At 38.3% G+C, this 13,780-nt stretch overlaps 1 protein-coding gene across 7 annotated transcripts in view; it reads right to left on the bottom strand.

The window, feature by feature from the left end:
• The window catches only part of ATP2B1 (ATPase plasma membrane Ca2+ transporting 1), a 60,169-nt gene that overhangs the window by 25,311 nt on the left and 21,078 nt on the right, over nucleotides 1-13,780 (bottom strand). For all 7 annotated transcript variants that reach the window (XM_052668531.1, XM_052668528.1, XM_052668534.1 and 4 more), the window contains exons 2-6: nucleotides 6,830-7,240; nucleotides 2,135-2,332; nucleotides 1,075-1,329; nucleotides 870-995; nucleotides 400-537 (exon numbers count right to left, since the gene is read on the bottom strand). In XM_052668531.1, the coding sequence (XP_052524491.1) occupies nucleotides 400-537; nucleotides 870-995; nucleotides 1,075-1,329; nucleotides 2,135-2,332; nucleotides 6,830-7,034 (922 nt within the window). In that variant the 5' untranslated portion in view covers nucleotides 7,035-7,240. The remainder of the gene's footprint in view (nucleotides 1-399; nucleotides 538-869; nucleotides 996-1,074; nucleotides 1,330-2,134; nucleotides 2,333-6,829; nucleotides 7,241-13,780) is intronic.

Here is a 13,780-nt window from a genome sequence, read left to right as displayed (position 1 = left end):
TTACAAGACACAATTAAAAGCAGAACTAGATGCTCATTAGGCTGATTTATTGTTAATAACCCCTTTGTCATAAACAAGTGTTTGTTATGAAACATGAATGTACTTTAAAGTTATGTGAGATGACAGTTTAACAAGTTATACACAATAAGACTGGCTAAACTTCCCAACCCCTAATTCATCAATGTGACCAGAAGTTGTTAATTAAGCTTTTGTTATGTATTTTTTTTAATGATGCACACTTCCAGGCCCCTGGACCCCCTTTTTTTTTTTCCTTCCTGTGAACCCTCTGAAAATAAGACTTACAGATCTCTAGCTCCAGGTGACTATAATACTTTTCCATTCTACAATATTCAAGAGTTCACCCCTTCCTTCCTAACGAAACAAGATTATTATGCTTACTTTTCTTGTCCTTCTTCTCTTTTTCCTTCTCCTCTTCATCTCCTCCAGCCCCAAGCAAAGTAAAGATGATTCCTGTCTGAGAGTTCACACCTACAGCAGTAACTACCATCCTTCCAGAGCCTTCCATCACATGAGTACCTGGAACAGGGTATTGGATTTTCCATTGAAACTTGAACTATTGTATGAAGAGCACATAGGAAATCCATTCTCAAACTTCATAGTGACAGAATCAAAAGATGATGCATATAGGTACCTTAAAACACAGTAAAATAATTGCAAAAACTATCTGGAAAATAAAGCCATAATCAACCACACGAAATGCTCATCAGCTTTAAGAATCTGTTTGCTTGGACAAAGTTTTGCAGAAGATATCAGCCTAGATAAGGTCCAGTTCCCTAGATCTAAATATCACAATTTAAAATCATCAGTTCCCAAAGGAAAGCTAATCACATTCTTTCAATGCTACACACCTGAAAGCAGCATAGGATCTCTGTCCAAAGACTTCTTAACATGGTCAGACTCTCCAGTTAGTGAGCTTTCATCAATTTTGAGATCATTTCCTTGAATAAGGATGCCATCAGCCGGTAAAAGGTCACCTACAAGAGATCATTAGGTGTGTTGACTTCAGATACTTCTTCGAAAACAAAATAAAGTTGAACTCAAAAAAAAGTTTACCATATTTCACTTGTGCAATATCTCCAACAATTATGTCAGCTACTGGTATTTGGATGACCTGGCCACCTCTGATGACTGTGAATTTCTGTTCTTGTTCAATACGGCTCTGCAGTCCTCGAAATTGTTTCTCTTTACTCCAGTCATTGAAAGCTGTTACTAATACAACACAAACTACAGAAAGGAGGATTGCTGCTCCTTCAATCCAACCTGCTTCAGATTCCTCCTCCTCTTCACCAACATTTACTGATCCACATACTGTAGGAAACAAGATTTAGAGCATTTAGAGCAGAAGGCTTGCAGAGAGAATTATTTCATAAAACAAAAGTTCTCCCATACAGAAGAGTGGTTGCTAAACATTCTCCTTGCTGGCTTTTACAGCAATTTTAGATTATTTTCAATAAGGGTAGCACACAAAGAACGTCCGTGTTTATATAAACACAAGAGAAGCTGACAGAGAAAGTTACCCAGTTTGCATTATCTTGTTACATGACATGCGTTAAGAGGCAAAGATTGGACTACTAGTTAGCCACCTCCTGACGCCAACATTTCCTACTTTACCCTTCTCCCAACAAACCAGATGCAATTGTGAAAGTTTGGTTTAACTGAGGCCAGATCCCTCTACCTTCTGTTTTGAACTTTTAGCTTCATTTCTTAAATTGGACAGTTACAAGTGCCATAGTGCAAAATCATGAAAAAATTAAGACACACTGACTTCCTAAAGAAAGCCGATGAACACAAGTTACAAATTGCTTAAATATTTGAGACGAAGCTAGCAAGATACTTGTGCAGAAGCTTGGCTGATCTCAGACAGATCATAGCTCCTGCTGCTTATATTTCATCTTTTCCACTACTTTGTCTAGAATCAGCCTAGATCATGACATAGGAAGTCCTGTGTTGCCTTTTTAAGGCACAATAAGAGTCCTAGTACTGTCTCCATGAGGAATAATCAGCTACATTTCCACCGTCTTATTATCGTCTATCAGATTCACAATAGTAGCATGCTGGACAAAGCAAGTCAGTAGTATAACAGAGGTAGGTATCTACTTTTTCATTTACTTACATGCTTCATTTCCTCCAGGAGGCTGGTAAAAAGAAAGGCCCAAGGACACTACGGCTGCAATTTCTAATATAATTAGTGTAACATCCTGTAGTGCTTCCCATACTAACTGAAGAAATGTTTTTGGCTTTTTAGGAGGTATAAAGTTCTTCCCAAAAACTGCTTCTCTCCTTTCTATATCTGCTGGGTTTCCACTTAAACCTATTTAGTAAGAAGACAAAGTTAGTGATTCCCTATTCATGGAGTCATGTGTCACTCCATATTTTATAATAATACTGAAGAAAACATATCATGTACACTTACACAGGCGTCATCCTTAAACCAGACTTGCTATATTTCATAACTCACATTTCACCAATAATCAAGAAAATGAAGGTCTACCTACTTGTACTTAATGTGGTGGAACAACAAAATAACACTGACATTCCCCCCCCCCCAAAAAAAAAAAAGTAAATAAGCGTTCAAGACAAGATTATTAGAGGGCTGCTCCAAAAGTAATGCCTCCTATTTTATTACATTGCTCTGCTGCATCAGAGGCAGATGTGGTTGGTGGCACGTTGGTAAAGATTGAGCCTTCCCACCAATATTCCACTACAGATGGCAGCAGGGGGCAGTCAGACAAAATGATACCTGACATGGGAACACAAATGAAGCAAATGTGTGGAACTGAACTCCTCCATGTGGAAAAAATTGCACTTCTTAACACTCATTGATACTTGCTGACCATTTATGGTGACCAAACCGTAGATGTGAGCACAGTGAAGCAGGGAGGTGGTGAGTTTCAGCATCGATGACATTTGGTCACCTCCACTGAGCAGATTTTCAAGAACACAAACTCTTGCTTATCAGTGGCAAAAGTACACTGTAACAGTGGTGACCATGTTGTAAAACATTGTTTTGTAGCTGAGAATTAGCTCTATCAAATAGTGTCACTGTGCTCCTTGCATCTGTTGTAATTTCCATGTAAATAAATAGGTTACATTACTTTCAGAGCAGCCTACATAGTAGAACTGCTACAACAGAGACTAAGCAGCACCATCCAGTTCTAGCAAGCCTGGGACTCCAGCTCTGGTTGCCTTAGTATGGATTCTGCATTCAGAAAGAGCATCTCAGGACCCGATAGCTCATCTAATACTTTGATGATATGTTTAATTAAATTAACAATTTAAAATACTATGAATGCCAAGTTTATGCATTATTTATTATATAAAACCCTATTACAGTCACTGAAGCTCTCCAGGAATCACAAGGTGAGTAGCAGCCACAGTGCTGCTTCAATCTGGACAGCAGTTGTTGACTACTCTGAAGCTTCTATCTCTTCACATCCCCTATCAGAGAGCCTATGTGGAACTGCATATGTAGTCAGTCCTTATGGTTTATCATCTCAGCTTTATGCTCGCCTTCTTTCTTAGGTACTATATTTCTTTCTGAATCCTTTTCACTGCTTCAGTTCTCGCACCATCCTTGAGGACGCCAATAATTAAGAGTGAGGGACATCCACCAGAAATTGCTGCATCCTTCAACAGTTAGCTAAGCCCATAAAAACAAAAGAATACCAAGAACATTAAGTGCAAAGTCATGCACCCAAGGTCTTCCATATATTTAGTTCCTGTTGAAGCCTTCAACAATAGTCAGTCGCCTAGTGCCTCACTACAGTTTTTAATTTGCACCATTAGCTCCTTTTGGAAGGGAAAATGAATCAACTCTTTGCTGTATTCAGAGCAGAGCTTTGGATACCTCACAACCTTATTGTTTCAAGTTGTTGTTATGTGTGTTTCCTTTTAACAAAGACAACAAAGATGGCAATTTTCTGAGCAGTAGTTTTTCAGCAGTTAACCCAACTGCTTAGGGATTATCAAGGCATTAAAAACACACTAGGTAACCAACAAGTACGCAACTGGCTTTGATATTAAATGGATAATCTAACTACTCCAACAGTCATTTCCTAGAATCAAGTAGGAACTAGTAAACAATCAAAATGATGTAGACTTATGGAAACATTGATGGCAGTCTCTCTCCAGAAAACACAGAGGATTTTGTTATTGTAGATACATCAAACGTTCATTTATTTGATCTTATTTGAGTTTGTACACATAAAAATGACATAAGCATCAGCATTAAATAGTAAGCATTTAATTTATTTAAAGTGATACTGGTCAAAGATAGTTCTATTTCTATTTCTCATTTCATATCAAGTAGGTCTGATCTTCATTTTGTCTGAAAAGAGACAATATCTTACATTGTCAACAGCCTCAAAGCAAGCAATAACACACCGAACTTGCTCACTCCATTTCAAAACTGTCTGTACTTTTGCAGTGAAGCACTAGTAATTATGCAAGCCAGCATTTCATATCATAGAGACCTTCTGAATAAGAAGTGTCATTAGGCCTCGTAGAGACGCACGTAACTTCAGAGAACTCGAAGTAGTATAACGCACAGAACAGAACTATAAACTATTCTGAGTTGGAAAGAACTCATGACGATCAAACTTAACTCCTAAGCAGCTTTCATAGTCCTGTTCAGGTTTTCTCCTTAGAAATTTCTTTGCTTTTAACATTTACACCTTGAATAACAACACTGAGACCTAGTTCTTCTATATTAATTCTACAGTAATACCTTTCTGAGACAACCTTATTCTCGAAAAATTCACATAGGGATTTAGAACCAAAACACCATTTCTGTACAATTTGTAACTCATCTTAACCTTTACTGATGTAATTATCAAGTTCAGCTATTGAATCTTTTTGCAAATCTATTGCAAACTTTTGAGCTGCTGTCACACTTATAAACAAGCTGCATCTTTTTATCAAGTTAGCGATTGTTAAACACATCTAAAATGTTAAGCTCTTTTAAAAGGAAAGGCTCTGATTGTGCAGCTCTCAGTACAGTGGAATCAGTCTGCTATCTAGCTGTGTGACGTTACAGGACACCCATGAAGTGAACCCTGCAGTACACCATCTGCTTGGTGATTTTCATGAACATGCATCTTTATAGATTGTAATAACGGGCCTTAAGCTTCACAGACCACTGCAGAATTGGATTGCACCCTCAGCTCAGTCCCGATTTTTTGAATACTACTGAAGTTTCCCTTCTCACTGGAAAAACATCAAATGAAAAAACAAACAAACAAACAAAAACAAACAAAAAACAACAAAAACAACAACAAAAAAAACCAAAACAAATAACTTTCAATACCATTCAACAGGTTCACAAGGTGCCAGGATACCACTGCTCTTAACCTAAGAATGTTACATTGCTTGTACACATGCACTAACTTTAGAACAGCTGATGATGAGAAACAGAGTTTGCATCCCTCAGGTTGTACGTGTTTCTTTGTCAGCCTAAAACTGGTCTAGTGGTCCATCGGGTATATGAGCTAGCTACTTGCCATTTGTTAAAAGGAACCCAGCTGACATTCAGAAATCATTTCAGCAATCTGGACTTAAGGAATCTGATAGAGAAAGCCAAAATACACTACATGTAGATGCACAGAGAAGTATCCTTCAGCATTACACAATCATGGAATTGCAGGAGTTGGAAGGGACCTCAAGAGATCAATGAGATCAACCCCTCTGCTAAAGCAGGTCCCAAATGTAGGCATTACTGGGCTGTTCTTGAGACAAGACGACAAAAAATTTCCATAGCATTTCAGAAGGACAGAAAGCAATACCTCTCCAGAATTAAGACAGCAAGTACTTCACTGTTACCAACATGAAACTGCTTAAAAGCTGTGAGAGTGCTTAAATGCAGAGACAGCAGAATTTGCCAGTATCTTGATTTTGGTACTTGGTATCAATCTCTATCGACAGCAGGACATCAACTTAACATAAGCTAAACATGTTTAAAAAAAAATGATTTCAATGAGATAATATAATTTAGATAAGCAACACAACTGGAGCCTATTTCTTCCACAAATTAAAACTCACAGTTTTCACTTCAACTGGAAAAGAGGGTTAAGTGTTCAAGAAAACTTCTGGAAAGCTCTCAGCAAGGACACTCATTACATTTATAAATAGTGACATTTCCAGAATGCCACTGAGTCTGAAATGGCAAACATTTGTTTAAAAGATCCTTATTTCTAGAGACCAAGAATGCATATTACTTTGCATACCTCCTACTCGTGGTTATAGCATCTTTCAGAGCCTTGAAGCTATACCAACAGTTAATCTTGTTGATCAACTGAAAATTACAGAAGAATAGTGAATTATGAAGACTTAAGTTAGACGTGGCTTAGAAATCCCATAGTATTGTACTACAGTACAATTACATAGCAATTTTTAAAACTAGTGAAATCTGTTATATTAAGGAATGCAAAAGCTGGGTCACAACACACAAGAACTAATTAGCCCTGCATTAGACTACTAGAACCTTGTTCTATGACATCCCTTAGTTCACAAACTTACACATTCATAGCAGGTTAAACACTGTTGTTTTGCATTTCTATTTCCTATCTGGATTCCTACATCAAAGCTTCCTCCTATGTGCAATTTTGCCACTAAATCAAAATGATGCACAGTTGGACCAGTTGGAAACCCTTGCTTATTTAAACCTGCTTTAGAGAAGAAACATATATTATTATAGTAACTGAAATACCTTTATAAACTTTCTTATATTAAAACAACAATGACAAACAAACTAGTTTGACTGAAACACTTCTGAAGTGGAATTTTCTCAGTAATAATGTGAAAATCATCTTACCTTCATTTGGTGAAGTTTTCAATTTTGTACAGATGCCCTGCACATCTCCATAGCATTCCTGTATTTTATGCAGTGCATCTGTAGCTCGAAGTTCCATAAGAGAGCGGAGCTCTGCAAGAGTGACTCCAAATTCTCCATGATTTGCTTCTTTGACAGCATTTTTTACACCACTGTATGCAACCGAGTTGTTTGCCATATCACCCATCTTGTATGCAGTCTTTAGCGTCGGTAATTTCCAGTAAGGAATAAGACTTCAGCTTAAAATATTTCCAAAAGGAAAATAAATCCTCTGGGTATGAAGACAGTCAAGGCAGCAGACACATCACCCAAGTAAGAGACCCATTCTGGAGAGATATCTTTGAGGTCGTCCCATGGCGAGCTGTGTTCCCCGAGCCAAATGACAGGCACAATCTAGAGAAAGAATAAACACAGATTAATATATCACATTGCAAGACCATCCTATCTTACTGAGGCTACAGAACAAATTTCTGCTTAAAGACGAGTTCTATATATTTGTCACAATGTTTTTAGTCAGTATTCAGCTGGCATAGTGATAAGGCATAAAATAAATGCTTCCTGTCCCAAAATAACCCTGCATTATTGCAACTCCCTAACTTCTCAGAAGAGCCGTTGTCTTCACATCTTAGATTTTGCTCGGTACATCCCTATGGTTTGTCACCAACAGGAAACCTTTATAAATGCCTGGAAGTAAATCAGCTCCCAGGGAAATAAAATATGGAACATCCACTACGGGCAACACGCAGTTAACAACACACTCAGGTCACAAACATTGATACAACAAAAACACCGGAGAAGTCTCAGAGCTCAAGACGAGCAAGCTTCCGAGCACATGCTTGAAATCATTTCTGCAAATCTCAAGGATAACAGCTTCAGCAGTAAGCTAAAACCACACATGAACCACTTTTGTACTGTCACTAAGAATATATTTTCAGGCAGACATACATCTGAACACATTTTCATGTCCAAGTAGTTTTAACACCCCACTGCAGCCCATTTCATCACAACTCAAGCCTTACACAGAATCTTCATTTTATTTTTGGGGAAAAAAAAAGAAAGAAAAGAAAAGAAGAAGAAATGCACAATCCTCCTAAAAAAGCGATATGGAAGACTAAGGTCAGCTATTCCAGTTAACACCAACCCACAGGATTTGACCTGCACAGGCACTCTATTATTTGTAATTTCCTACTCAGCTGACATTTTCTGCATATACACATGTAGCCATTTAACAAAACAGTGAATCCACAAACTTTTCATGCCTATATAAAGATCTGCTTCAAGCAGAAGACAGGAGCCTCATCACATCATCACATAGGTCAGCTTTAATAACCTAACAGGTCAAGGTGAGCACAATTAACTATATATTTCCTCATGACACATTAAAGTTGCCAGCTTCAGATGGAAAATAACTTGGGCACTTCCAGGTCAACATGACTCCAAGGTGCCACATGCCCATTTGTCTACCACACCACCACCTGCTCACCCCTCACCCAACCAGGCCACAGGTAATATTCAAATTTAGTGAATCTCATTTAGAAACTCTACTGGGGTCGCAGTGAAAACTAATTGTATCATGGGCTCATTCATAAGCAAAGGCAAAGAGTCGCAAATGAAAGATTTCTGGCTACTGTCAGGTCAGAACATCTACAAATAAGCACCTAATAACCTGGAATTTAGGTGTTCTGGAAAGTCTCAGTTCTCTGCTCCAGAAACAATAAGCTACATCCATATCTGACCCACCATACTGGACATCTAGTCACAGTACTGCATTTACACTGAAGACAACCACGGATACAGACATAGGAGTGAAAATGTCATCACTAAGGCTGTTCTTCTGGTCCTACATCTAGAAAATTCTGAGAAAAAATGATTACCTATGGTCATTTTCCAATGAGAGATAAAAGGCATCAAACAATATTTATACGCGTAAAATTTCTGCATCTTATACTATCAACTTAACTGACATAGAAATTCCATTTTAAACTTCGATAGCTTTCTTCATGTCAAGTGAAGAAAAATCTCAGAAATAACAACAACAGCAACAACAACGAACCTATTGCAATAGTTTAAGAGCTCAGGTCAATGGCATTAACCTGCGTGCTAGGATTCAGTTTTCTTCAGCTGTATTCTTCAGCAGAACATGCTACAGTCAGATGTGGTAACCTATAAGTGATGGGACTCATGCAAATCATGTATGAAAGAATGCTTTTTCAAGGCGCCATTCATCTTTATTTAACCAGCAAACGTTGAATTTGTTGGCCAACTGGCACCTGTTCACAAGTTGCAACAGTGTAATAAGAAACAGATCAGGCAAATGAGTTTGTATAGATATGGAAAAGATACAGTAGCTGCTAATTACAGAAGAATAGAACAAACACAGTGTCCAACAACTAATTGTAATCAAAATTGATTCAAATATAATTAAGACTGTCCAGAAAAGCTCAATTCAAGATTCTAACCATGGCTCTCCACCTCAGGCCCAAATAACTCCTAAATTCAAATAACTCCCAAATAATTCCTAAATTCAATACCACCTCAGATATGAGGTTAGAAAAGCTACAGCTCTAGTCACTGCTAACTTTCCACTGAAAAGCTTTGCAATGGAGTTGTAAGCCATACCAATACTTGTTTTCACTTGACCTCGTGAGAAGAGCAATAACATCATTTAGTAACTCATACTGTGCTTCACACTCCAGCCCAAGCATTTTTCTGTCACCTGGATTCATTTTCACTTAGACGTAATACTCTTAGCTATTGCTAAGTTTTTATACTGAAAGGACTTCTCCTATGTCCTGGTGTCCTAACATACCAGCAGATCTTCAGGGTTCACAAACATCTTCTTGAATCTTACATTCATACAAAAGCAGTACAATTCTGCAGATCAGATGTTGTAACATTACAGACTATTCTGCACATCCCACTTCAGAAATATTTCCGGAAAACTCAGAGGAATAGTGACAAAAGCTCTTTAAACCCTGAATTCTGAGCAAGAACAGATCCGAATCATAAAAAACTTTACTAAACATCAACAATTTTTGATGAACAGACCAAAAATCAACCTACTCCAGTAGCTACATTTTTTGCCAAGCATTTCAACAGTGTAAAAGCACAAGTTCAGAATGAATGTATATCCTGACCAAATTTCTCTGCTGTTTTCTACTGTAATATATCACTACAAGTTTCTTTAAGAAATATCTTTAATGTCAAACCTTGCAACATTTAAACATTTCCTGTTACAGCAAGTTCCAACAGTCTGCTGCGGTAACAAGAAAGTGACAATGTAGAAGGAAGCTGCAAATCCTGAAATTTTAGTATCAGAAAATAAAGCATATTCCTTAAGGCAAACAGATCATCTAATATTTCTTTCTCCCAGTACTCCATTATTTTACTTGTTTGGATCAGTGCTCCACAGTTCTAAACTCTACTCTTCCAGCAGCCACTTGAAATGCACTGTTTGAGCACCACGAGCTCTGAAGCAACTCACTCTAAGCTTCCAATCCACTAATATCTCAAATTTTGAAATCAGGTAGTTGTGGTAACCATTACCAGCTGCTTGCACACCATTACATGAATTACAGCTTATCAAAAGTTTTAACTCAGCTGAAGACACACTAGCGTCCAGATTAAAGCTGCATATCATATGATTAAGAGAGAGAAGTCAGTCTGCTATTAGGCACATCCTGTTTTAACACTAGCAGCAACTTCAAAGCTCCAGTATGTAAAACCTGGGAGACAAAGAATCCTGTACTGTAAAGGCACCTGACACTACCATTATAGGTAGGCTGAAGATGCCTGTGCAAACAGTTGTGAAAAGATGCTGCTGTTCCATGACTGTGACAGCTCCACTAATTCAAAGTCATCGTGGCTGTCTGCCAGGAGAACTGCATCAAACTGACATTCAATAGCCGAGTGTGTTTTGTTATGCGGTGAAGACAATAATTTAAAATAATTGAATCAAAGATTAGCTGCTCCCAGCTGTGTAAAAAGTCAGTCGTTTCATGAGTCTCTAGTTGAGACACAAAAAGTCAAACACATACACAGAGATGTTTACCGCAGCATGACAAGACTGTAGGCTATAACTCCGTCCAGTGCCACCAGCACATACCATGTTGACCAAGCTAGAAGAAACTGCAATGTTTCCTACAAAACTGTGTTAGTTTTCTTTTCTCTGAAAAAAGAAAATACAGTTGCTCCTGTGACAGCCCTTAAAGATAATCACGCTTCAATAAGGGTCTCCAGAAATAGTCCTTCATAGACATAAGTAAGACTAAGCCCTTTATTTGGAAGCAAGCTATAATCCTCCTTCTACACTGGTTAAAATTAGGACTACCTTGAAGTAATAGTTTGAAGTGGCAACACAATCAAATGTGAACAGGAGAGGTCAAAGGTAGCACAATTACTATTGCCCAAATGCACAGGAACTAATACACCACAGAACCACCTACGCCAACGCCTATTATGCAATTTGTGTTTAATGCTGGCTTCACCAAGGAGTCACCAATCATCAGGAAACCTTTTAGTAGGAATTAAGAAAATTAAATCTTAAGATTTCCAATGAACTCATACTCCTTAAGATCCAGAATTTCAACAATTACATATCCTGTAATACTCAATTTAATTTATTCATCTGCATGAGCACTATGCATTCAGATTTTAAGTATTAGCTGGTACTAGCATTTGACCTTCAGCTACACACTAATGCTGGCTGCTGTAATATAGGAAAAGGCTTGCAAAGTGATTATCTCAGGAAAGCCTTTGTTTAATCTAATTAGTTCAACGAAGACCAGACAAATCTACATATGAAGAGGCTGCAGTGTTAAGAACTGTCCCCATATGTTTCAGTTGTCATGCCATTTTAATCTATTTTAAAGGTTGTTTTTTTTTTTTTTTAAACAGCTTTAATACACTGAAAAATCTAATATGCCTTTGCATACATTAGGTTGAAATCCATGAAACTGGGTATGTTCCGTAGCCTCATGCTATCACATGACTTTTTTCTTAGGGGGGAAAAAAAAAGTTGACCACAATATTATTATACTGGAAAGTAATAGTGACAAATCTACCTGGACAGTATGCTAAAAATGCCAAGGTATTCTGCTCTGGGGGGTGATTTTTTTATTTTTAAGAAAAAACCCTCCTACCAACTTAGAAGATTACAGTAGCTCCTCACTTATTTCACAGTAAATGCATGCAAATAAAACACAAAGCTCGTAGAGCACTGTATGTGTTTACAAGTCACGATCCCGCAAGTTAAAACACGCTCAACTGGAAGGAGTCAAAGTGTAAAGCAGTCAAATCACTTCATGGCATGCTGCTGCTGTACTGTAGACATCTGAGCCTGCCTTATAAAAGGGCAGTTGAGAGTAAATGGAAGACCTAAGTCGAGTGCACTATAGAGAAAGATGCTCAGAATGGGTAGCTCTTAAATAAATTGCCTTTCAGCCCTATATATGCTCAGCAGTGTTGTAGTGACAAGTTTAGTTTCTTACAAAAACTACATTCCAAGCAGTAAATTAATCAAGAGTCCTCAATTTTGCTGAGTTTTCAAAGCCAAATTTTATTTTGTTCTGAAGCTTTAATCCTAGGAGGCAGACATACTTTGCAGAAATAACACTAGCAGCTGTTCAGACTGCAGTGGATGCACACACTATTGTCTACCACATTTCACAGAATCACAGAATTGTAGGGGTTGGAAGGGACCTCCAGAGATCATCGAGTCCAACCCCCCTGCCAAAGCAGGTTCCCTACAGCAGGTCGCACAGGTAGGCATCCAGGCAGCTCTTGAACATCTCCAGAGAAGGAGACTCCACCACCTCCCTGGGCAGCCTGTTCCAGTGCTCCGTCACCTCACTGTAAAGAAGTTCTTGCACACATTTGTGTGGAACTTTCTATGCTGCAGCTTATGTCCGTTTCCCCTTGTCCTGTCTCCGTGTACCACTGAAAAGAGACTACCTAAGGGATGGTGGATGGCTACTGTGATCCCCATTTCTGTGACAGCAATGTCATCTAACACAATTTTCTTTGCTTTAAGACCCCACTCTATTTCTTTCTGAAATGATGCCAAACAAATCAGGACTTCATTAGTCTGATGCTGTTAATTCTGCATTGCAAACTGACAATGTTCATGTAACAGATTCCCAGACTGTTCCCTTTCTCAGAAGCAGTCAAGGAAAGTTATTACATACATAAAGGTGAGTTAATAGGCAACTAATGACAGATGTTGATTCATTTCCCGTACATATCAAGCTGCTGAAAAGCTTTCCTTTGTATTCATGCATAGCATGAAGAAAGCGGTGAAGCTTCCCTCATGAAACAGCCTACTCTGCAGTCAGCAAACGAATAGACATGGTTCTATGCCACCAGCTATCAGCCCAGACCTCACTGCCATGCCTCTTCCAAGCCCTGACGCTTCCACACTCGTGAAGCAAGTCATCTCTGACCGAAAAGACAGCTTGATTAAGAATTAAAATTGGAAAATACATTCCAGAAAAATCTTAGAGTAAAATCTTTGAGTAGAAAAGCTGTTTTATCAAAAGCCTAAGTAAATCATTAGCTCCCTGAAAGTATTTTGACTTCGATGAAAGAACTGAACAGATATAAGAAGAGAATGGTCAAACTTCAGAAAAGAACTGACTGATACATACTGGAAAGTCCTCGAGAATAAAATCCATGCCATCATTAGCCTGTCAAATCACTGAAAGCATCGAGCGCTCCAAGTATTTAAAACACTATGTTTTCATGTTTTTCTACTTCATCTTGCAGTGCTGGGTTAACCACAAGAAGTCAAATACTTCTTCCCCCACTGGCAACACTTCAGGCCACTAACACATGCTTAAATGCTTTTCTGGAAACAGAAGTTACTCATTCTAAATCTCCATCAACTGAGCAATGTCAAGGGGCCTTCTGCAGCCCATTACCCTGACCAACATTTGA

Source organism: Tympanuchus pallidicinctus, unplaced genomic scaffold (assembly GCF_026119805.1).
Source record: "Tympanuchus pallidicinctus isolate F22 unplaced genomic scaffold, pur_lepc_1.0 scaffold8, whole genome shotgun sequence".
Classification (NCBI taxonomy): domain Eukaryota; kingdom Metazoa; phylum Chordata; class Aves; order Galliformes; family Phasianidae; genus Tympanuchus; species Tympanuchus pallidicinctus.
The sequence above is the reverse complement of the archived record's forward strand: the minus strand, read 5'-3'. Positions and strand labels throughout refer to the sequence as shown.